This window comes from Canis lupus, chromosome 22 (genome assembly GCF_011100685.1).
Source record: "Canis lupus familiaris isolate Mischka breed German Shepherd chromosome 22, alternate assembly UU_Cfam_GSD_1.0, whole genome shotgun sequence".
Lineage (NCBI taxonomy): Eukaryota > Metazoa > Chordata > Mammalia > Carnivora > Canidae > Canis > Canis lupus.
In genome coordinates this window covers 2,080,617-2,105,405 of record NC_049243.1, presented here as the reverse complement: position 1 = coordinate 2,105,405, position 24,789 = coordinate 2,080,617, and the positions used below count along the sequence as shown (strand labels likewise).

The window sequence follows — 24,789 nt, the reverse complement described above, 5'->3', positions numbered from 1 at the left end:
AGGGAGCCCGACATGGGACTCGATCCCGGGACTCCAGGATCACGCCCCGAGCCAAAGGCAGGCGCTTTAACCGCTGAGCCACCCAGGCATCCCGTTACCTTACTCTGTCACTCTTACTCCCCCGGTGTTCCTAGCTCCCCATTTACGTCTTGCCACCACTGTGCGCGCATTCCTCAGTGTCCCGCTCTGGACCGGGGCAGACGGAAGCCTGCCACCCGCGGGGCGCCGGCCATCCCGGGTTCGACGACCGTCATGTCCGTGGGCTTCACAAATTTGACCAAGTACAGAAATAAACTAGAAGCGTCCATTTCATCTCCGGCTTCACTCTGGCAACCGAAAGACCCGTGAGAGGGTTCACAGTTGAGACGAGAGTATGTTCTTGAATAAGAAATTAGCAGGCTCTACGGTATTTTCTGATAATTGGCTTTATTGCTGTGGGACAACTCGAGCTAGCCTCAGAACACGTAAGGAAATGGGTTATTATTACAAGCTAAAATGGATTCTCTGTTCCCCGCACTGTCACTGAATTGAAATAAGAACAAAAACAACAATAACAAAAACTTGCCACCGACCGATCAATTGGAAACAGGCTGTTTAGGAGCAGGCGTGGGAGGCGACGGCACGTGGAGCGCTAGGCCGCCACACGAGGGCCTGACCCGCCGGGGCTCCCCGCTCCCCGAGGACAGCAGCGCTGCGACTCGGAGGCGTCACTGCAGCTTCTTCCGTGAGCTGCTCCGGCCGTAATGCATCGTCTTGAGTTCCACCCACGACTGACACAATAACAGTCCTGGGATCAGAACCCACACGCTGTTGAAAAATACCAGGTAGACCCCAAAGTAGAGCCAGTCGTCGGTGTTGAGGTTGGGGCTTCCCACGAGCCAGTCTGGGACAAAGGTCATCCAGCCGCCGTACAACTCACACACGCACAGCGTCACCTGTATGAAGTGCCTGTCGGAGAAGGAAACGAGGCGTGGAGCTGCCGGCTCGGCACCACGTGGCGCCCTGAATCCTGACATCTTTTTTTTTTTTTTTTAAAGATGTTATGTATTTATTCATGGGAGACCCAGGGAGAGAGGCAGAGACACAGGCCGAGGGAGGAGCAGGCTCCTTGTGAGGAGCCCGATGCGGGACTCGATCCTGGGACCCCGGGGTCACGGCCTGAGGGGGAGGCAGATGCTCCACCGCTGGGCCCCCGGGGGCATCCCCTACTCTACTTTTCATCTAACAAATAAATGTGGTTCCAATAGGAGATCCCTGGGTGGCTCAGCGGTTTAGCCCCTGCCTTTGGCCCAGGGCACGATCCTGGAGTCCCGGGATAGAGTCCTGCGTCGGGCTCCCGGCATTGAGCCTGCTTCTCCCTCCTCCTGTGTCTCTGCCCACCCCCTCTCACATGAATAAATAAATTTAAAAAAATTAAAAAAATTATTTAAAATAATGTGGTCCCAATCTACTCTAAGTGCCACGCGGGCACTGGGGCGGCGCAGGCCTGTCCTGTCTCCCGCGGGCCAGGGGAAGGGCACTTACCGGTAATACTTCTCTGTGACTATGGCATAAACGAGGACCAAGGCCAGGGACCCATCCAGGACAACAGTCAGAACTTCCAAGGATACAATGGTCGGGTCGAAATAGAGCCATCTCGCGTCGGCTTTGCCATATTCTTTCCCTATAAGTGAAGTGCATTTTGTTACTCATCTGGCAACCATTTGTTTGACACTCAGTGGAAATGACCTTTCTTCCTCCCTAAGGAGGACAGAAAAAGAACAACCGCCATCCCCTGCAGTCTTCCCAGTGTCCTGGTGGGAGGCAGGAGCAGGACATATTTGCCGTGTGACACCAGGAATAATAATGGCATCATGTGATGTGTAAAGGGACTGCATGCCCGAAGTGCATTCACGCGTGCACCCTCTTCGCCCCCCCCTTTTCGTTATAAGCAGCAGAATTCTCATTCATTCATTCATTCATTCGCTCATTCATTCATTCATCAGAGATGCACAGAGAGAGGCAGAGACACAGGTAGAGGGAGAAGCAGGCTCCCCGCAGGGACCCCGCTGCGGGACTCGATCCCAGGACCCCGGGGTCATGGCCTGAGCCCCCCAGGCGCCCCAAGCAGCAGAATTCTAAGTGAATTCACCACAACTAGATTTTGCAAAGACGATCCTTAATAATCATGTAGGTAAACGCGTTAACAGTTCCTTGCTTCGAAGCTGCTACGTCAAGTCTGCAGGTGTCATGTAGATGTGGGAACATTTTTATTATATTTTAATATTTTTATTAAATTTTTATTGTTTGTCTTTTAAAAAGCATTTATGAACACCGGCAGAGCAACTGAGTGCTGGGGGGCAGTGGGGCGGTGCAGGGGTACTGAGGTGGCCTGGGCTGCGGGAGGGGCCCAGATGGGCACCACCTAAGCTCCCCTGGCTCAGCAGGGGGTGGGCACACCCTACGAAAGCCTTCCAGGCTCCACTATCAGGATGGGCTCTTCTAGAAAGAACGGAGTGAGGCCGCGGACACGGGCTCTCAGGAAAGGCTGGTGCGCGGCCGCCCCGTCGGCCTGGCCCAAGGACGCAGTGTGCGGGGCCCCAAGGGACGCTTTCCCTCTACACCTAAATACGCCCGCGATACCTGGGGCCCCCCGCTGCCCCCTCAGGGGGGTTGCTCCCCCGAGACGTGGGGGCCACAGGGTGCTCGAGGGGCAGCTGTCCCTGGCAGCCGCCCGGGCCCTGCACCTGCTCACCCCAGCTCCTGCTGCGCGGCCCCGGCACGACCACCGGCCCCCCGACGCCTGGAAACCATCACGGGAGTTCGGTGAACACCCGCCACTCCACGCACATACAAAAGAAATAAGAAAAAGCCGTGTTTTCTTCCTCGTGCTGACAACTCGGGCTCCCAGCAGCGGTACCAGCGTGGGCACGTCTGCGGCTCGGCCTCGGGACTCACCCGCCTCGCTGCTGGAAGTCTGTCTGCACGTCGTCGTCATCTTCTTTTTTCTTTATGATTTTATTTATTTATTCACGAGAGACACAGAGAGAAAGAGAGACCCAGGCAGAGGGAGAAGCAGGCTCCCTGCGGGGACCCCAAGGCGGAACTCGATCCCGGGACCCTGGGGTCATGGCCTGAGCCGGAGGCAGACGCCCAACTGCTACCCCCCCACCCCGGGTGACCCGAAGTTCGGACTTCCTAATCAACTTTATCCAAGTCCCTCCAATCTCTACCCCTCACCTCCGGTAACCACAAATCTGATCTCTTTTTCTAGTACTTTTGAGTTTTTTGGTTTTGTTCTTTCATTAAGCTTCCACATACAAGTGAGGTCATACAGTAGTTGCCCTTCTCCGCCTGGCCCGTTCCACTCAGCCTATGCCCTCAGGGTCCGACCACGTCGTCACAACGGTGGAATTTCTTGCTTTTTTACAGTTAATAGTATTCCACTGCGCGCGCACACCGTCCTGAGTCCTTTATCCACGCATCTGTCGATGGACGCTTGGACCATTTCCGTGCCTCGGCCACTGTGAGTGGTGCTGTCACAGACAGGGCAGTGCAGACACCTGACCAAGGTCCTTATCCTTCCCCCTCTACACCATATCCCATCATCCCGGCCGGCTGCAGCAAGAATCCTGTTGAGTCGGTCTATTCAGAATCTGCATCCTTGATGTTTCGTCTTAGTGACTTTGCATCCACTGATCCCACCTGCTTCTTGGCTGTAGAGCCCCGCCTGTCCTTGTATTTGGAGCCGAGCCCGAGCTCTCTTCCCTACTGCACGACTCCACTGTCGGGGTACTTCCTGAATAGGATCTTCTCTGCCATCATGAATAAGTCCTTCTTTCACAGGATCCACGTAATGTTCGTGGCCCGGCTCTGCATCCTGGTGACTCAAAGGACAGCCCACAGATCAACATCTGGGGGGCTTCACCCTACACCCTCTGAATCAGAATCTGTATTTGTCCAAGGCAGTCTGGTGCCCTTTAAAGTCCAAGAAGGGACTGGGTCTTCATTTTCTCAAGAATAAAGGACACCACCATTAAATGAGTCCTTACTTTTTTTTTTTTAAGGCCGAAAATGTAAAGTGTAGATGCCTGATAAAGGTCGGGTTAGACATTCGCATTTCATGGGCCTGAGCCGGATCTGGGCTATTCACTTTCTGTCCCACCAGGCCAGGAGCCAGGATGGAGGACAGTGACTGCGGCTGGGTCCTTCAGCCCCCGGGATCCCCCCAGCAATTCCCGAGCACCTCTACTCTGGCCTACTCATCACACACACACACACACAAACACACACACACACACACACGTGTGCAGCAAACACTTCACTCCCCAGGTGGACGCTCGGGCTCCCAGAGCTACCACTGGCTCGGACCTGACAGGCATCAAGGACGACAAACGTTCCACTTTGAGAAGCACTAACACCAGTTCCCTCAATCTTCTAGAAGTTTCCTAATGCTAGTGATGAACAGCAGCCCCCACACAGATCCTGGCTGGAGGATCCGATATCAGAATTATGGGAGAAATGAGATAAACAGCGAAGAATTTCAGGTGCAAAATCTGAAAGAGGTTACCTTGCATAAGGCAATTCTATAATAGTGGCAAAGGCCCCCGTCGTGGCCCGGCTCATTTATTTGTCAGATTTGACACAGTACATGAGAGGAAGCCCATACTGACTGATGGATTGTTGACTGACTTATAGCAGAACAAAGAAGGTAGGCAAAGCTAGTCAGTATCTCCGCAGAGCGGAACGAATGGAAATTATCTAGATACACGCACGAGAGGTACACACACGTGCACGTACGTGTGGTGCATATACATGTACATATGATAAAGTGAAAGTTGGTATTGAAAGTACAGAAGAACACCAAGGTCAAATACTGCAAACTTCTCAATCTGCACTACAAACCTATTTTTTTAAAATTTTTATTTATTTATGATAGTCACAGAGAGAGAGAGAGGCAGAGACATAGGCAGAGGGAGAAGCAGGCTCCATGCACCGGGAGCCCGACGTGGGATTCGATCCCGGGTCTCCAGGATCGCGCCCTGGGCCAAAGGCAGGCGCCAAACCACTGCGCCACTCAGGGATCCCTAAACCTATTTTTTAAAAAAATATTTTATTTATTCACAAGAGACACAGAGAGAGAGACGGCGACAGAGGCAGAGGGAGAAGCAGGATCCCTGCGGGGAGCCCAATGTGGGACTCGATCCTAGGACCCCAGAGTCATGCCTTGAGCCCGAGGCAGACGCTCAACCACTGAGCCACCTAGGTGTCCCCAAACCTATTTTTTAATACACACCTTTACTGAGATACAATTCACACGACTTATAATTCACCCATTTAAAGTGTACGATTCAATAGGTTTTAGGATATTCACAGACTTGAATCATTGCAACGAAATTTTATTTTATTTTATTTTATTATAATTTTTGCAACAATATTTTAGAACATTTCATTAACTCCTCCAAAGACACCCATACCCATAACCCATCCCTCATATTCCATCCCCCTCCTCCGGCACCCCCTCTAGTCCCAGGCAATCACCAGTCTATAATCTGTCTCTAGAGAGTCACCTAGTCTGGACCTTTCATACAAACGGAATCACATGATTGGTGCTACAGGTGCTCATTTAATCGACAGTCACGCGTGCCATTAATCTCCTGGGACATCCCAAATGCAAACACTTTACGGTACTTACACAAGGAAGCAATCAAGCCTTCGGAATCCGCAACGCTTCCTGCAAACGACAAGTAGACAAAAGGGCCTTCCTGGAGAGAAGAAAATGAAGAGAGGCTCTGATTTGGTGTCACAGCCCCAGGATGGCCCCATCCCCAGGAGCCCGCATCCAGGTTGGCGGCCTCTGTACACGGCACCTACGCGACCCCGTGGGGTGTGATCCCGGGGCCGGACTCCCGACCCTGCCAACAGGTATGTCCAAAGGGAATGTTTATCTAATAAATGCTGTTTTTCAATGACTGGCATTATAAAATCAGAGGTGTGTTCTAGCGGGGGGTGGGGAATAAATGGAAAATCTTGCACAAGGAAAGAGCTTAAAGGTTATTATGTTAAAAAGGCTACATTCTGGATTATTCCAGAGATTTTACACCTTTGAGAAGAACCTCACAGCAGTTCATTTCGTCTCACCTTGAAAAAAAGCCAGGGTCTCTCTTAAAAAAAGTGGCATTCACCTATCTTATGTCAGAGTTGAACTAGTTCTTTTTCCTGCAGGAGGGCAAGTTTAGGAAAATTAAAATCCTTACGGACTACATTTTAAATTTCAGGTAACGAAATATCTGCAATTACACTTAGCTTTTCCCATAACTGAAGTATTTCTTTGCTTAAATTTCAAAACTAATTAGTTAGAATCCACCAGGGTATCTAATTGTCATGTTTCTCCTCTGAATAAGTTTTGTTGCTTGTCAATACAATATCCCCCCCCCCCTTTTTTAAATGAATTGCTTATATGGCATTAAAATTATGCCCCTGCCCCATCCCTGCTCACTTACACTCCTACTTCCCAGAGTTGACCACTTACAGTCACTGCTGTACTTAGTTCTGGGGATTATCGCCCTAACTCACAATATACTTACGCTGCTATTTCTTTAGATATTCTCAACTAACTGCCAATCCTGAAAAATTATGATTTAACTTATGTCTCCCCTCTGTTTCTCCACTGTTTAGTTTTTTTGATAGTGTAGGGGAGAAAAAACTTGCTTCTGCCCTCTTGGATTCTGTAGCTGGCCTAAGAATTAACTAACACGACTGACCAACAGGGGCAAAGCACACAAATTTTATTTCCTATTTTTACAGGTACACGGGAGTCCTTAAAAGGAAAACAAACCAAAGGAGCTGTTAGGCCCAAATGCTTATACACTTTTTTGTTTACACAAAGAACAGTCATAAATCATGGACATGTCACAAGACAAAAGCGCGTGGACTAGGGGACAGTAAATTGTGGGAAAGTGACTAAGAAATATATGAGGGAAACTAGTGGAAGATACGTGTTATTTTAGTAGGTTTGTTTGTATAGGACCATTTTAGCGCTGACTCCCAATCTCTGGTGATAAGAACGTTCTTCTCTTCCTGGTATAGGGAGGGTACCTTTCTCATGGGAATTTAAGGACTTGATTTTAGGTACAAAGGAGGACTCAGAGAGGCCTTCCCACATCTGCTATTTTCCAACTGCCTTCAGCTCAAAACTATCAATATGCCAAAATGGCACAGAATGGCATGCTCTGAACCCCTTTTTTCTTCTTTCTTACTTTTTTTTTTTTTTTTTTAAAGATTTACTTATTTGAGAGAGTGAGCACATGCATGGGGGGGGGGGGCTAGAGGGAAAGAGGGAGAGGGAGGAGAGGGAGGGGATCTCAAGCAGACTCCCCACTGACTGTGGATCCTGATGTGGGGCTTGATCGCACAACCTGGATGGAGATGGTGACCTGAGCTGAAACCAAGAGTTGGTTGCTTCATCGACTGAGCCATCCAAACACCCCTGAACCTTCTCAAATAGCTCTTTAATTCTCCCATTAGTTATCCAACTTTGTAACTTAAGTAGCAAACTTAAAATCTTGGTTTCCTCATTCATCAGTGTTGCCCAGCATCAGGACTTCCCAACACATGAGATAAGGATGCTAGCCCCCACCACGCTCTCGTCCTCTCCACCCCATTTCCAACGCTCATCTTCTGTTTACCTTGCTTATATATTCCTGAGATTGATTACAGTTCCATTCCTGTTCTGTAAACATACTTGTCTTCCTGTTTTACGTGGATTCTAAAGGCCGAAAATCAACAGCATTTACAATATGGTGATTAGGTAAATGTCATTCTCTGCAAAGGACCACAACTCCTATCTCTATAGATCCAGTATTTTGATTCCTGTGCCTTTTAAGAAGAATGTGGCAGCTGGATTATCCTTTATTACCCTCATAAATTTCTCAAAATCAGGCTATATTTTAGTTTGCTGCATTTTGGGGCCATGACTTTCTATAAAATATTTTTATGTTACAGTTTGTAATTGCCTTTTTTTTCTTATTGAGAGAAGAAATCTGACTTTCTTCCTATCTCATTAATATCTTCCAGCTGATCTCTGCTAAATGGAAGCCTTAAAGTTGGTTTGTTTTGTTTTTTCTTGACACTGTGTAAGTTACTTACTTGGTAAATGTGGCTTACCTCAGAGTATTTGTAAAAATTATATTCTTTAAGGGAGATTTTTAAAAATTACATAGGAGTTAAACAGCAATGTTTTAAAACAAGTCCTCCCCATCCACTATGTAACACTTTATTTTCACCAATTTCCTATTTTTAGCAGAGACATAGCAAGAAATCCACACCACTTCCTTGGCTTGGCCTGGCGACTTTCTAGACAAAACACACCCACTGGCCTGGCCGGCAGGAGCAATGAGGTTGGGCTGAATTTGATCCTCTGTGGATCTCAGTCCATCTAGCTGTAAGATGAAGGACCTCCTAAAATTAGACTGTGGATCTCATCCTAAAACTACACATGACTTCCACTAGCAATCTCTTCACCTGGAGCTCGGGAGCATTCCCCAGCAATCAGGTCCAGGACCTTTCCTCAGAAGCAACTCTGCAGGTAAGAGCAAGATGGGGATGCAGGGACCGATGAGTATATAACAAATTTTCTTCCTTTTATATCTGCCCGTTGAAGTTGTACCCTCCTTCCTCCAAGAAATCTTCCCAACCTTCTGGTGACAATTCCTCACTCTACCGTGTCACTAAATTTATGCTTCTGTCATCAACTGTCTGCTGCTGAAGCTGAATCTCCAGCTTCCCATTAGATCACACATCTCTGGGGTCTGGCTTGCTGTCTTATCTCTCACAATCTTCAAGAACCCAGGATGATATTTTGTGTTCAGTGTCTACTAACCTTGAATTAATGACAAGGTCACATAATGAACTACTTAGAAAGATTCCCCTAGGGGCTTTTGTATACTTCTTACTATACCCATTTCTCAGATGGAGCGGCGGTATACAGTTGACTCTTGAACAACACAGGGGTTGGGGCACCAGCCCCTGTGTAGTAAAAAATCCACATGTAATTTTTGACTTTCCAAAAACTTAAATACCAATAGCCTATTACTGACTGGAAGCCTTACTGATAACCTAGACAGTCAATTTACATATTCTGTTATATGTATTATATCGTGTATCCTTCCAATAAAGTGAGCTAGAGAAAATTATTAAGAAAATCATAAAATACAGACTACTGTACTATATTTATTAAAAAAAAAATCCATGTAGAAGTTGACCAGTGCAGTATAACCCATGACGTTCAAGGGTCAACTGTAGTAAATGTAAAGTCTAATAAATATATTCGTGCCTCCACATGCTGATCAGATGCTGCCTCCTCCAGGAAGCAAGGAAAGCTTTCCTGACTCTCTTGATGGGAAGTAGGTGCCCTCCTACATAGGACCTTGCTTACTTGTCTCCCTCTCAAAACTGTCAGTTCCTTTAGGGCAGAGTCTTTGTCTTTTATCTCTGTATCCCGAATGCCTGATAGATAGTACACGGTAATAAAGGTTTACTAAAAGGATTAGAAATAAAAAAGGAGGAGGGTAGTGGGAGACAAAAGAGTTCAACAACTACCAACACCCAAACAACCCACTTAGAGAACAGGCAAAAGAAATGAAGAGAGATTTCAGTAAGGAGGCTCTAAAGACAGCAGACAAACCCGCGGAAAGATGTTCCACATCAGTAGCAGTCGGGGAAATGCCGATTACAACCAAAATGGGTTAGAATTACACACCTATCAGAATGGGTAAAATAATAAAAAAAAAAATTGACCACAACACATGCCAATAAGAACGTGGATCACCCACACGTTTCATGAGATGAAGATGGTACCATTCTGGAAAACTATGGGGACCCAACCACTGTGCTCTTGGGCACTTGTCCCAGAAAAATAAAGACTTCTGTTCACACAAAAACAAGCACACAGATGTCACAGCAGCTCTGCCCGTAACAGCTTAACGCTGGATGTCCTTCAACAGGTGAACGCTGAAACGAACCACAGTCCCTTCACACTGGACCGTTCCCGAGCAATCAGGGGGAACCGACGCCTGATACACTCAACAACTTGGGTGGATCTCCAGGGAATCTGGGGAGCGAAGAAAGCCAACCCCAAAAGATGACATGCTCACTGATTCCATTTATCCGACACATTTTGAAATGATAAATTTTAGAAATGGAGGACACATTAGCAGTCGCCAGGGGTTAGTGGCTGGAGGGGACAGGAGTGGGGGGAGCAAGTGCCAGCAGATACAAAAGGAAAACTCCAGGGATCCCTGTGGGGTTGGGACTGTCTGGTATCCTGTCGTGGTGGGTACTTGAACCTACCCGGTTGCTAAAGTGGTACAGAAATTAATACACACCAGTGCAAGTGGATGTAGGGAAATCTGAGTGAGATGAGTGGATTGCATCGATGTCCTGCTTATATTGTACGATGTTATACTTAGGTTGGAAAAATGTTACCATTGGGGGAAGCTACGCAGAGTGTACATGGGGTCTCTCTGTATTCTTTGTTTTTTTCTTTTTTAAATTATTTATTCATTAGAGACACAAAGAGAGAGGCAGACTTATAGGCAGAGGGACAAGCAGGCTCCATGCAGGGAGCCCGATGTGAGACTAGATCCTGGGACTCTGGGATCACATCTGGAGCTGAAGGCAGATGCTCAACCGCTGAGCCACCTAGGAGTCCCTCTGTATTACTTCTTAAGACTACATGTGACTCAACAATTATCTCCCCCCTCAAAAAAATTCATTAAAAAAACAGGTGGAACATGAGATATGGAAGAATAACATTACTAATTGAATAACATTTTTAAATCAATGGTCAGTAATTTTCTTTTCTTTTCTTTTCTTTTCTTTTCTTTTCTTTTCTTTTCTTTTCTTTCTTTTCTTTTCTTTTTTCTTTTTAATTTAGAATAGGCATGGTCCTGGCCTCCGAGAGCTTATCCAGTTGGGTAACACCAACTTCCAACTCGATAAACGTTGCAAAAAGATGAGGGCCTGCGGTTGGCACAGTCGGGGAAGCTTCCAGGAGGGGGCAGCCTAGAGCTGGGCCGTGGCAGGCAGGCTGAGAGGCGGAAGGAAGGACAGGGATGGTCGCCCAGGGGTGCAGAGGGCAGGACGTTGAAGTCCTGCTGGGTCCAGACTCTGCCCCTGCCCCCCTCGGGCTCCCTCGCCAGGGCAGAGGGCCCGTATACTTGTGCCCTCAGGCTGGTTTTCATGAGCTGCTCCTCTGCCTGCAGCACCCAGGCCTGGCTGTCTTCCCCCTCTCCCCCTTCCCACCAGTAAAAAGAACATAAATTAAAAAAATACATATATTGTAGTAAAATATACACGAAATTTGCTATTTTCACCATTTTAATCGTCCACTGCAGGGGCAGTAAGCACATTCACAGTAGCGTGCGACCATCAGCACCACCTGGCTCCAGAACTAAGTCTTTACAAACTGAAACCGAACCCATTAGAAATCCAGCCCTGGTTCTCCTCCTACCCCGGCCCCCGACGCCCCACTCTGCTGTCTCTGCGCGGCCCACCCGCAGAATCGCACCCAACCTGTCGTTCCGCCCGCCGCACTCGGCTCAAGCTGCTCCGGGCCAGGCAGGTGCCAGGCCTCCGTGTCTTCTCACGGCCACGCAATACTGTAGTGTGTGCGGCCACCGCATCTTGAGTCTCGACTCACCCGCAGGTGGACGTCGGGTTGCTTCCTCCCTTTGGCCTCGGAGAACCAACTCGCTTGTGCGAGCACTTAAGGCCCCGGTTTCCATTTCTTTGGATGCTTATGTGAAAGTGGACCTGCCGGACGTATGGTAGTCCTGGACATCTCCTCTGGTGGTAGGCCTTCACTACGTCAATTACTAAAAAATACTATTAAAGGGATACGTCCTGAAAGTTAAAAAAAAAAATGAGAAGGTATCAAGGGAGAGGTCCAACTGCTTTCTCTCCTAAGCCCCAACCTCAGGCTCCTGAGACACTGTGGAGTTTCCACCCTCAAGACACGTTCATGAGGGCTCCCGGGTGGCTCAGTCGGTGGAGCGTGCGACTCTTGATTTCAGCTCAGGTCATGATCTCAGGGTCCTGGGATCGAGCCCTGTGGTGGGCTCTGCGCTCAGTGCGGAGTCTTCTTGAGATTCTCTTTCTTCTTCTCCCTCTGCCCCTGCCCCTGCTCTTTCTCTAAAATAAATCTTAAAACAAAAACAAAAACAAAAAGCACAACACTTTTCACATATATGTTAATAGGGAGCCATAAATATTTAAAATACTTTCTTTCTGCTATTAATTTTTCAAATATAAACCCAGAGAGTGATGAGGAAAATTTTACCACATTTCTTGATTTAAAAAATTTTCAACTTCTGGGGATTGGGAATTTTGGTTTAAAAAACATTCAGAAGAAAAACAGTAAAAAACACACAGAAGTTCCTATTAGATGCCCTGGTGACTGACTGATTGGACTGTGGCTAACTGAGCTGCTAACAAAATCAACTTAAAAGCTAAAGAGTATCACGGCAATAAAAATAACAACAGCAGCTTTGCTTTTTTCATCTAAGGTGTTGCAGGCCTGTAGTTTTAGCAACTGTATTTTTTTGTTGTTGTTTTTGTTTTTTTAGCAACTGTAGTTTGGAGGCTTTAAAACAACTACAAGCCAAAATTCATATCAAACAAAACAAAACAAGGGCAGCCTGGGTGGCTCAGTGGTTTAGTGCCGCCTTAGGCCCAGGCCCTGACCCCGGGGTCCTGGGATTGAGTCCTGTGTTGGGCTCCCTGCATGGGGCCTGCTTCTCCCTCTGCCTGTGTCTCTGCCTCTCTCTCTCTCTCTCTCTCTCTCTCTCTCTCTGTCTCTCATGAATAAATAAATAAAATCTTTAAGAAATAAAACAAAATGTTGGGCTCTGGAAGCTACTGCTCTGTGTCATTCCAGGACCACTTTAGAGGAAATGCTCCATTTACACATTTCAACTTTTTTTTTTTAAGATTTTATTTATTTATTCATGAGAGACACAGAGAGAGGCAGAGACACAGGCAGAAGGAGAAGCAGGCTGAATGCAAGGAGCCCGATGTGGGACTCGATCCCAGGACCCCAGGTTCAGGCCCTGGGTGGAAGGGAGGTGCCAAACCGCTGAGACACCCAGGGATCCCCCACTCATTTCAACTCTTAAAGGAAAACTTAGTGGGGGAAAATTAAAAAAAAAAAAAAAAAGGTCTTTATAGAAATAAAGAAGAGGGCAGCCCGGGTGGCTTGGCAGTTTAGCGCCTGCCTTTGGCCCAGGGCATGATCCCAGGGTCCCGGGATCGAGTCCCACGGCGGGCTCCCTGCAGGGAGCCTGCTTCTCCCTCTGCCTGTGTCTCTCTCATGAATAAGTAAATAAAATTTTTAAAAAAAGAAATAAAAAAGAAAAAAGAACTCCGGTTCTTCGTGGTAGCTCAGCTGGTGGCCGAGGCGGGCCTGCGGGGTGCGCCGAGGGGAGGCCCCGAGACATCCTTGCGCCGGCCCCTGCGTGGGTCCTGCCAAAATGCATTAGCATATTCGGTTTTCAGCCTCGCAAAAACCCCCGCCTGGTGGGGCCTGGTGGGGCCTGGTGGGGCCTGGTGGGGCCTGTGCTCGCAGGTCCGCCCCTCCGCGAGGGCAGCCTCTGCCGGGCGCCGCTGGCATCCTGGGCGCGGGGCGGGGCGGGCAGGTGCACCGGCTGCTGCGGGCGAGGGCGGGGGTCGCGACAGTGGCGGGGATGGCGTCCGCAGGTGTCCCCGCAGCCCGCCCCCGCATGACGTCACGCCCAGGCTGACGTCACACCCAGGCCTGGGGCGCAAACCTGCGCCCTGGGTCGTTCCGGGGCCGCCTGTTGGAGAAGGAGGCTCCTCCAATCTTCACGAGGTCGCCGTGGAGAGAAGCCCCCTCCGCGCCGTGCAGGTAAGCGCCCCGGTGTGGACGCGCCCGGATGCCCGTGTGGACGCGCCCCCCCCACCCCAGGCGCCCCGGGGACGCGCTGGGGTCACGCCGGGCGGCGGCCTGGGGAGGTGCGGGCCACCTGGAGGGCACCGCCGGACACCTGCGCGGAGGCCTCACCTGCCAGGACGGCGGCCGGACCCCGGGGGGGAGGGGGTGACCCTGGGGGGGCTGGAGGGGCTGGCCCCGGGGGAACGGCTTGGGGGACTGATCCCTGGGGGTGGCTTGGGGACTGATGCGGGGGCTGACCCCGGGGGGAAAGCTCGGGGGACTGATCCCTGGGGGTGGCTTGGGGGCTGACCCCGGGGGGACGGCTTGGGGGGGGCTGATTCTGGGGGGGCGGGGACAGCTCGGGAGCCTGATGGGGGGGCGGCTCTGTAGCCTGATCCTGGGGGGGCTGACCTGATGTGGGGTGCTGATCCTGGGGGATGGGGGCTGATTCTGGGGGGAGGCTGGGATGGCTCGGGTGCCTGATGGGGGGCGGCTTTTTAGCTCTGTAGCCTGATCCTGGGGGGGCCTGATGTGGGGTGCTGATCCTGGGGGACCGCACTGGGCCTGACCCGGGGGGCTGGCTTCCTGACCCCTGAGAAGTAAATGCCGGTTGTCCCTCTGCCACGGCCCAAACATCTGAAGACAGTAAGGACAGGGAGACAAAGCCTCCTGCCCCCGCCCCGCCCAGAACTCTGAGGTGCCCCGGAGCCAGCATTCCAGAGCGTGTGGTTAGACCCCAAAGGCCCGCTCCCCCGGCCCCCCCCCGGCCCCCCCGGCCCAGGCTGCAGGGCCCTCTGGAAGGGCCTCCGGGGATCCGCACCCCACATAAGACACAACAAGTGGCACGTGTGAGGCTGGGTGACAAGGACAGAAAAGCACCAGGACACCATGTCCTGCAGAGGAACGGCGGTGGTGTAGACCGGGCATTGGCTTCCCCTCAGGCTGCATGGGGGCAGGACTGGGACCGACGGGCAGACACGACAAGGGGCCCACTTGTGCGCACCCCGGAAGGTGGTCTGGGCGGGAAGTTTTCAAGCCGAGGCTGGAGACCCCGTGTCTGTCCAGGTTCTTAGTAAACTTCCTCTTTCAAGGCGGGGAGGCCCGACTCCCCGGCCCAGAGCCCGGCCCCACCCGGAGGCGGCCCTCCCAGCTTCCACACCCCCCTGGGCCTCCCGGGGTGGCGGCGGTGACACTGCGGCTTTGGCACCAGGTGGCCGGCCCAGGGGGCGAGGAGGGCCGGGGAGGCCGCAGTCCGGGGGGGGGGGGGGTCCTGTGGCCTGGGAAGCAGCGCTCCCAGCAGGGAGATGGGGGAGGGCGGGGGACAGGGTGGGCAGGGGGATAGGGGGATGGGGGGTGGGCAGGGTGGGGGGACAGAGGGGGCCAGGCAGGGGACGGGGCGGCCAGGCCACTCCCGACGGAAGCTGGGCGCGGAGCCTGGGGCTCTGCTGACGCGGCTGTGACTCCACGGATGTGGAGTGTGACTCCGAGCCCAGTCTCTTGGCTCTGCCCTTCCTCGTGTCGTGCGCACATCCTCGTGGTGGTGTTATCCGGGAGCTTTGCGGGGTGTTGTCCCGGGGGCAGCGGGCACAGGGTACAGGGGGCCTCCGTGTCCTCCCCCGGGGAGGAAGTGACAGGAATCTCAAAATCACAAGCTTCCTTTAAAAACTGGGCCATCCCCATGGAACATACCCGGCGGGCAGACGGACAGACACACGGACCGACGTCCACTACCACAGACATGGTGGAAGTGGCAACCGAAGGTTCGGTAGGGGCGCCTGGGGGGCTTGGTGGGCGCGCGGCCGCCTTGGGCTCAGGCCCTGGCCTGGGGTCCCGGGATCGAGCCCCCCACGGGCTCCCTGCTCGGCGGGGCCTGCGTCTCCCTCTCCCCCCACTGCTCCCTGCTTGCGCTCTCGCTGTCTCTCTAATAAATAAAAAAATTCCAAAAATAATCTTAAAAATCTTTTAAAAAGGTTTCCTTTGTACATACTTGTTAGAACGACTAAAGCACGACAAGGGGAATGGTCCTAAGGGTGACAGCCCGAACGTGGCCGCTCCGACATCCGTGCTGACGCCCCACCCCAGGTGGTGGCACCCAGAGGCCACTGTGGGGTCCCCGGGGGGAGCCCCGGGATGGGACTCTGTTCTCAGGAGAAGAGAGAGCAGGGCTGCTGTCAGCCCGTGAGGACGCGCAGGCAGGCTCCGGGGGGCCAAGGGGGTCTCCCCGCACTGCCAAGCCTCCCACGCGTGACGAGGAAGCAGCCGCCACTGGTGCCACCCATTCCTCATAGTGTCGCCCCAACAGCCAGAGCCGCTGAGGACTGCGCTGCCCCACCGTCGGCGACGCCGGCGGGACTGGAGCCAGCACAGCCACCTCGGGAACGCTTGGCAGTTGCCCCCATCAGAAGAGTCCCCCCCCCCCCCCCCGGGAATGGAAACACGCTCACACGGGCGCTGGGGGCACGTCTCTCAACACGGATTTTAAGGACAGTCCCAAACCAGGAACAGCCCGACGTCCACGAGCCGGTAATCGGATGCGTGAGTCGGGATGCGCCTGGGCCCGACGCCGGGCACTGGCCGAGCCACACAGGACCACGGCCCCGGCCCCGCCGTCGGACACGCCACCCGCGGGAGGCGGCGGTGAGCGGAGCAGGCCCCCGGCCGGAGCCCATGGCTGGGGGCGTCGGGGGCTCGGCCGGGGGTGGGGGGGCGTTCTGCGGCCCAGGCCGTGAGCCTGGCCCCGGGATCGAGTCCCGCCTCGGGCCTCTCCCGCCCGGGTCTCTGCCCCTCTCTCTGGGCATCTCAGGAATAAATAAATACAATCTTGAAAAATAAAACAACCAGGGATGGAAATGTCCGAGGCTGTGATTGTGTTGGCGGCCATACGGGGGATGTCATCGAGCGGAAGTCATGACTCCGGGAAGCCGAAACACGCAAAAAGGGAATTGGGAAAGCAGCTGCTGCTCCACGGACACAGACCGACCCTCACAGTTTCTACTCTTCAGCAGCAACCGTGGAGGTGCAAGGGAAGCGCATGGGAAAAGTATCTCACGGTGGCCACAGAAACATGCGGACACTCAGAAGTCACTTTCCAGGGCAGCCCGGGTGGCTCAGCGGTTTAGCGCCGCCCTCAGCCCAGGGCGTGATCCTGGGGGTAAATGTCATAGGTCTTGCACCGATCACGGGGCATCTACAATTTAAAGCAATTTTGTTCTAAACCACGGGTGACCCAGGGAGGCCTTCTGACCCCCTCGACGCTGAGCTCCTTGCGGCGCGACAGGCAGACAGGTGCTTGATAAGGACCAGGAGCTGGGATGAGAGGATCCTTCTCCCCGCCGCTGGGTGCCCACAGCTTCTCCAGGCGGCTCCTACCCAGGCACGCAGCACCCCAGCCGGCACCCGGGATGGAGGGAGACAAGACCATCACACACGGTGTTTAGTGTCACAAAGGACAGAGCAAAAGCCAAGCGAAGCCACGGCATTTCCCCGGGCGTGTCCACTTCGGAGGAGGCGGATTTCGGCAGCGCCAACCTCTCCTGAGCTACTCGTATACCTGCTCTGCTATTCCCGGTCAATCACAGCAAAGACATTCGGTTAAATGGCAAAACGTACTTAAGAATTTTTAGATATCAGTCACACAAAAACATGAAAGTGCGTGAGAGTGCAGACGAGGGGGCCGGCGAGGCCGACGCGGGGCGTCCTGCTGCTGTGATGTCCAGGTGCCAGCCTCCCGGCCAGGCCAAGGCAGGGCCACCGTGCTGTCTGTCGGAAAGCAACACGACCCAACCCCCCCTTTTTTTAGGAGAAACGAAGCTTCTCCCCGCACCTTCTGCAAAAGCAACTTCCCCTCCGAGTCCCACCAAGAGTGACACTGGTGGCTGTTGCTCTCAGCTCCGAGGGGACGAAGGACACGTGTTTTGTCTGGATGAACACGGCAGCCGGCACCCGGCACCCAGCACCCCAGCCGGCACCCAGCCATCTGTGGAGATGAGGAACCACGGGTCAGGATTCTGTCCCGAGGCCTGGCTGCACAGACAGCCGCCCCTGCTGCGCGGCTCGACCAGGACGCTAGAGAACTAAGGGAACTTCGGCCTGCGGCAGCACAGGCCCCACACCCCCACATCCTCAAAACGGCCGCTGGGTCGCTATGGGTGCTATTCCTCGGACTCGCAATTTGGCACCATTTCTACGCGTGTATCGGGGTTCTCCCGAGAGGCAGACCCAGGGGGACGGGGATACACGCAGACAGACACACTGGCACAGACGGTGCATCATCAGGAGCCGGTCCACGGGCTCATGAAGGCTGGGACCCTGTGACCTCCGGGGTGACTGGAAGGCTGACGGTGTGGGTTTAGCCCAAAGGCTGCAGGCCTGAGACCCAGGAAAAGCCACCGTTTCGGTTTGAGGCGTTAGGAGGAAAAGGCCCATGTACCCACCGGTCTGAGGGCAGCAGGCATCCTAGCTTACTCTGAACAATGGTCAGCCTTTTTGTCCCACCCAGGCCTTCAACTGATTAGATGAGGCCCACCCACAGGGGCGTGATCTATTTTACTCAGTCCACAAGTTTATTTATTATTTATATATATATTTTTATTGAAGTTTGATTTGCCAACAGATAACACCCAAACTCAGTCTATAAGTTTAAATTTTATGTTATGTTATGTTAAAGGAGGCTCCATGCTCTACATGGGGCTTGAACTCAATGCCCTGAAATGAAGAGTCATGTGCTCTACCAGCCAGAGGAGCCTGCCAGGCTCCCCCTCGATGCCCACCGTATCCAAAACAGCTTCAAAGAACGCTCAGACCAGCATGCGGGCAAACAGAACCGGGCGTCCCACGGCTCGGTCCAGTTGGCACCGAAAGTGAGCCGTCGCAGAGCTTTACCACAAATACAGACCGAAGCCCACGGCGACCCGCCAGGCCTGCCCACCGGCCCGGGGGCCACCCACGCATTTGCCAGGGCGGAGCTGTGCCTTACAGCAAACCCCACGGAGATGACAAGGCCAGAAAAGGGAGGGAGGACAGGAGACAGCCACAGACTGTGAGCTAAAAGGCAACCTGAGACCTAATGAGACAGGAGGAGGATGGGGAGGAGGGGGAGGAGGAGGGGGAGGATATTCCTAGAATCCCAAGAGTCAAGGCTCGAGTCATTGCCGCAGGAGGTAGGAACAGATGGTGATGCTCAGTGGGGAAGGGTGATGCCCGAAACACACGAGTTAATAGGGACTAGAGCCGTCCCCGGGACTCAGGACTTCTTAAAGAAAGACCCATGGGCGGGAGGGTAGGATGATGCATGGGGGACAGCTGAAGTCCACGTCTCACATGACAACTGTGCTTCACCCTGAAGGGCAGGCCTAAGTCACGCTCTCGGTGAGGAAAGTGTGGGGGGAACAGTCAGGGGGGTTTGATTGGAGGACAAGGGGTAGACTGAGGCACACTCAGCCCCGCTGTGGGTGAGCGCACACAGGCAGGCGCAGGCCCGTGACCCGGCCTCACTCCCGGAGGCTCCCAGGCCTTCCCACGTCACGCGGAACCCGAAGCCTCGAGGGCCCCTTCAGCTCTCCGGGGGGCTTTCTTTTCCAATCTGACTTTATGCCACATTGCCGGGTATTCTTGCCATCAACTCCCAACCAAAGACAATGCGGGCGTGCGTTTTCTGTGCAGGCTTTAATCTTCCTTCAAGTTCCCTCCTCGCCAGTCTCTAAGACGGGTGGGCAAGGATGCTCGTTGAGGCGTTGCACGTAAGCAGCAAAATATAAACGTATCTATTCGTGTGGGGTGCTAAATCATCCTATTTCACCATCAACCGTAAGATACATCCCAATTTCACAGACATAAAGTATCAACAAACTACCCCACAGTGGTTTTATGTCACTGACAGTTCTAGTAAGTGGGGAAAAATGTGCATTTTAGAATTAAAAAACTAAGGTATGGTGCATTCATACAGTGGACTCTTCTGTAGCTGGGACACGTACATTGGGGCTGTGGGAGATAAATTAGGGCTTTTCCTGCAGAACAGCAGGTGGGATGCAATGACTTCATGCATTGAGTTACACCGGAAGGGTCACAAATGGAGACGTTACCAGGTAAATATTTACCAGGTAAATATTACCCGGAACAGTAATATTACTGTTAGTAGTGATACTAGTTACTAGTCTACTAGATACTGTTACTGTGATAGTAATATTACTATCTCCACGGAAGCGCTGTTACCCGGAACAGTCTGCGCTTGAAAAGCAGACTTCATTTTATTGAACTAGGTGGTGGGCATCTGGGTATTTGTTTTAGCGTCATTATGCATCTTTGCACATCTAAAGTACGTTATCCTGCATCTTCTTTATGAGGGCCTGGCCACCCGTTTTACTGCCGCTGTTCTTTGGGAGACCTTGTGTCCAATGACAGCTTAAAAAAGTCAATTCTATAAATAAAGGAATTGAGGGGCCCATTGACTGTGTATTTCCACATGCAGTAAACTTTCAGGAAAGAAAGAATTTCACATTCCAGCAACGTCTGTATGTGCATATATCCAACTGATAGACATTCAGGGAACTAAATGAGCATCAAATGTCTTCTTCTTCAGTCCTACAGACCCGCTGCACATCAGCCACACGTCTGCCTCCATCTAAGCGAGGTCAAATGTGCAAAAAAGCTATTTTGGCATAATTTTTTATTTATTTTTATTTTTTTATTTTTTTAAATTTTTATTTATTTATTCATGATAGTCACAGAGAGAGAGAGAGAGGCAGAGACACAGGCAGAGGGAGAAGCAGGCTCCATGCACGGGGAGCCCGATGTGGGATTCGATCCCGGGTCTCCAGGATCACGCCCTGGGCCAAAGGCAGGCGCCAAACCGCTGCGCCACCCAGGGATCCCTGGCATAATTTTTTAAAAACAAAAAAAACCTTTAAAAAAAAAGTGTGTGTGTGTGTGTGTGTGTGTGTGTGTGTGTGTGGAGGAGAGGGGGAACGTCAACAGAATTCCTTTAAATATTAACCTCCTGGTTATTCATAAAGTGGGCTGCATTTTTAGGGACGCGCCTCCCATAGCCTGGCCTGGTACAGAGGGCGAACTTCGGAGCCAGACTTGGCGCGGGGCGCCTCCTCCTCCTCCCTCCCCCTCCCCTTCCCTCTCTCCCTCCCTCCCTCCCCCTTCTACCCTCCCAATCCCCTTCCCTTCCCTCCCTTCTCTCCCTCCCTCCCCCCTCCCCCTCCCAATCCCTCTCCCCTCCCTCTCCGCCCTCCCCCTCCCTCCCCCTCCCTCCCTGCTCCCTCGAAAGCTCCCCGGCTCTCGGCCCCCGGTGAGGACGGATCCGGGAGGCCGAGGCACGTGGCCGTAGGGCAGCAGCATCCGTGGGGTCCGGGTCGGGTCTCCCTGGCGGCGCGCGGGGGATGCTCGGTCTCCCCCGCCCCGGGGAGGTCCTCCGGGTCTCCGCGGAGGCCCGGCCCGCTGCAGGGCGCGGCGGCCGCGGGGGGGGTCCCGGGGGCGGCGGCGCCCCACTTACCAGGGCCAAGTGCACCAGGGCGTCGTAGCAGAGCCAGGCGAGCACCGCGCGGTCCGCCGCGCCCCGACCGCGGCCCAGGCGCAGGCCCAGCGCGCAGCCCGCCAGCAGCAGCGAGGCGCACAGCAGCAGCGGGCCGCCCGCGCCCATGCTGCCCGGCCCGCAGGCGCCGACCCCGGGCGGGAGGAGGGGAGGGGAGGAGCGGGGCGGGGCGCGCGGACTCGGCGAGGGGGCGGAGAGCGGGGAGCGGGAGGGGCGAGGGGGCGGGGCGGAGGGGGGCGGGGCGGGGGGCGGGAGCGGGGAGAGCGGGCGGGGCGAGGGGCGGGGCGGGGCGGGGCGTCCGGGGAGGGGCGGGGCTCCCCCCGCGCCTCGCCTCTGCCCTCCGAGGGGCGGGGCTTGGGTCGCGCAGGCCCGGACCGCGGGCCCGCAGCCGGTGCCAGGCCGAGCCGCTGGGACACGAGGCCACACCTTCGGACAAGATTCCCGAGCTCCAGCGACGGGCGCAGCGGGCCGGGGAGACTCCGCCGCGGGGCCGGTCCTCCCTGTGCCTGGAGCGTCGCAGGACGGCCGAGGGCCCGGGCCGTTTGCGGCCACCAGCTCGCTTGTTCCGCCCCCGTGGCTTACGCTCGCCCTTTCTTTAAAAACAGACTTTATTCATTTACCCCTGAGAGCCCCAGAGAGAGGCGGAGACCCAGGCAGAGGGAGAAGCAGGCTCCGCGCGGGGACTCGATCCCGGGACCCGGGGTCACGGACTGGGCCGCAGGCAGCCCCCCCGCCCGCGCCCCTCCGACTCTGTTCCCCCGCGGAAGCAGCAGCCGTCGAGGGGGAGGCAACAGGCGGTGCTGCTTCGACGCTGGAGCCTGAAGGTGACCTTTCCAGGCCCCGACAGCCCTGGGAGTCCCCGCCTCTGGGCTCCCGCGGCCTGGGACGCCAGGACCCAGGCGGCCCTGCTCGCTCACCTGCACGCTCACCTGCTCGCTCACCTGGCCCGGCGTCCTGACCGGTCCTCGCTTCCCCTGCGCGTTTGCTAGCGCCTTGTCTGCTAACCTCCCTCCCTCTGCCCTCCTTGGGCGCCTGTTACTTAGAGACCCAGGAGAAAGGAGTCTGAGTTCTAGGGGACGGTAGCCCCGACGGAGCGAGCCTGTGTGTTCACTGCTGGAGAGCCAGATAAAATACCGGCTGCCCACATACACTTGGGTTTGATCTTTTTAAAAAAAGGAATTTTTAAATACTTGCACTGAAGTATCACTAGGATCCTAGGCTAAAAGACTATTTGCTGTTTTAGACGGTGGTATATGCACGCAGTGGAATATTACGTAGCCGCGAAAAGGAAAGATACCCTGTCACAGGCTGTGGGGGAACCTTGAGGACAAGATGCCGGCATAAGTGAGTCACAAAAAAGAGAACGAGCTGTAGGATTGGGTTTATATGCGGTATCTGAAGTAGCCGTATCCCTAGAGACAGAACGCAGACAGGACGATGCCCACCGCTCCGGAGGGGGTGAGAAGAGTTGATAGCTGTGGAGTTTAGGGACGCCTGGGGTGGGGGTGGGGCGCTCAGGGGTGGAGCGTCTTCCCCCGGCTTAGGGCGTGACCCGGGGGTTTTGGGATCAAGTCCCCATGGGGCTCCCTGCATGGAGCCTGCTTCTCCCTCTGCCTGTGTCTCTGCCTCTCTCTGTGTCTTTCATGAATAAATAAATAAAATATTTAAAAAAAATAGCTGTGGAGTTTCATTTTGCGAGATGAAAGAGTCACGGGGTAGGACTGCACAACTGTGGATGCACTTTGCACTTCTCAGCTACACGCTTAAGAATGGTCACGACGGTAGGTGTTGTTATGTGTATTTTACCACAGTTTAAAAATACGATTTCAAATTCCGAGCACAATTTCAGTGGGTTACTCCGTATGTAATGTTTTTTTTTTTCTTTCTTTCTTTTTTTTTTTTCGTATGTAATGTTTTATATAGCATTTAGCACCAGGGAAATTATGTTATTTATTACACATTTATTGCTGGTCTCTTGCAGCGAGAGCATGAGTGCCCGTGGCAGGCCCGGGTCTGGCTGCTTGGCCGCTGTATCCTGGCACCTGCTGGGGTCTGGCCCACACCAGCTGCTCAGTTAAGTGTGTGCCGCTTGAAGAAGCGGGTATGACCCCCGCTGCCACCTGGGCTTTGGAGTGTCTCCTGTAACTTAGGAAGGGGCAATCGCTCTTCTCATGCATGGTTGATCAATATCTCTCTCAATAAAAACCGGATTAGGGGCACCGGGTGGCCCCGCGGTGGAGCATCAGCCTCTGGCTCAGGGCGTGACCCCGGGGTCCCGGGATCGAGTCCTACATCCTGCTTCTCCCTCTGCCTGCGTCTCTGCCTCTCTCTCTGGGTCTCATGAATAAATACAGGACATCTTAAAAAACAACAACAGCAACAAAAACCTGACTAGAGTCGAGGTCTCCACAGTGCGTCCCTGTCCTCAGTCCTTCCCAGCCTGGATTGCAGCCCGGTCCCAGTGCTACCGCCCTCACGGAGGGGGGGACCGCCGACCCCCGTATCACTAACCCGAGGGCACCTCCGGTCCTTCCTGGACTTGGCAGCAGCGGCCCGGCCACCGGGATTCCTTCGTGTCCGCGGCCTGAGGAGTCACATGGCCTTCGTGCTGCGCCCTCGCCTCTGCGGGCTCAGCCTACGGCCCGCAGCCCCGTCCGAGGCCCGTGCTCCCTGCAGGTGCGGCCCAGGCCTGTCCCCCGCCTCCCTCGGGCCCCCAGGGTTGCCCTCCTGCACGGTCCTTCAGGAGCATCCGCACAACCCGGCGGGACCGCCAGCTCCCGCCCTTCCCCAGCTGGGTCACCTCGGGCCATCACCCTGGACCCTTGCGTCCCCGACTCCAGGTCCTCAGCCACCAGGCATCTCCCGACCGCACAGCGGCTGCGGGGCCCAAGCCGTTCACCCCGGTCACCGCTCGGCGTCGGGAGCCGAGGGCCTTGCCGGTCTGGGCTGGCCAGCGGGGGACGGTGGGCACAAGCGCCTTCCCCCGCCGGGGCCCTGTGCAAGGGGACCGGGCGCCCACAGCGACCTTCCTGCCCGGCCCCGTGCAGTCCTCAGCCCAGGGCCCCGGGGGCCTGCTCCCCACCATCATTCTCACTCCCTTGAACTCCCCACGTGCTCCCCACCTAGGACCCGGGAAGGATACATATGCACAGTCTGACCTTATTATGACGAAAGCCGGCTGAAACCAGTAACCCGGCTTTTAAAAATTCCTCTACTTCAGTTTGACAGTGTAAGTGCCTAACTAGTGAGTCAGAGGGAGCCGAGGACAGGGCGCCGGGGCGGCTACTTGATCCCGAGTCCAACCGTGAGGAGGCTGGTAGGA

At 54.0% G+C, this 24,789-nt stretch overlaps 1 protein-coding gene across 1 annotated transcript; it reads right to left on the bottom strand.

The window, feature by feature from the left end:
• Positions 1 to 406: 406 nt before the first annotated feature.
• Positions 407 to 21,575, bottom strand: EBPL (EBP like). The gene is made up of 4 exons (XM_038570161.1): positions 21,429 to 21,575; positions 5,675 to 5,744; positions 1,525 to 1,663; positions 407 to 948 (listed from the first exon to the last, which is right to left on the bottom strand). The coding sequence occupies exons 1-4, from the start codon at positions 21,573 to 21,575 to the stop codon at positions 708 to 710; spliced, it is 597 nt and encodes a 198-aa protein (XP_038426089.1). The 3' UTR covers positions 407 to 707.
• Positions 21,576 to 24,789: the final 3,214 nt, after the last annotated feature.

Bases quoted from the DNA above. Each gene is read 5' to 3' on its own strand.
- EBPL (XM_038570161.1), bottom strand. From the start codon at position 21,575: ATGGGCGCGGGCGGCCCGCTGCTGCTGTGCGCCTCGCTGCTGCTGGCG. The intron at 1,664-5,674 runs GTAAGTACCGTA...CTTCACTTATAG, and splicing joins AGGCTTGATTGCTTCCTTGT to GGAAAGAATATGGCAAAGCC. The intron at 949-1,524 runs GTAAGTGCCCTT...CTTCTCCGACAG, and splicing joins GTCACAGAGAAGTATTACCG to GCACTTCATACAGGTGACGC.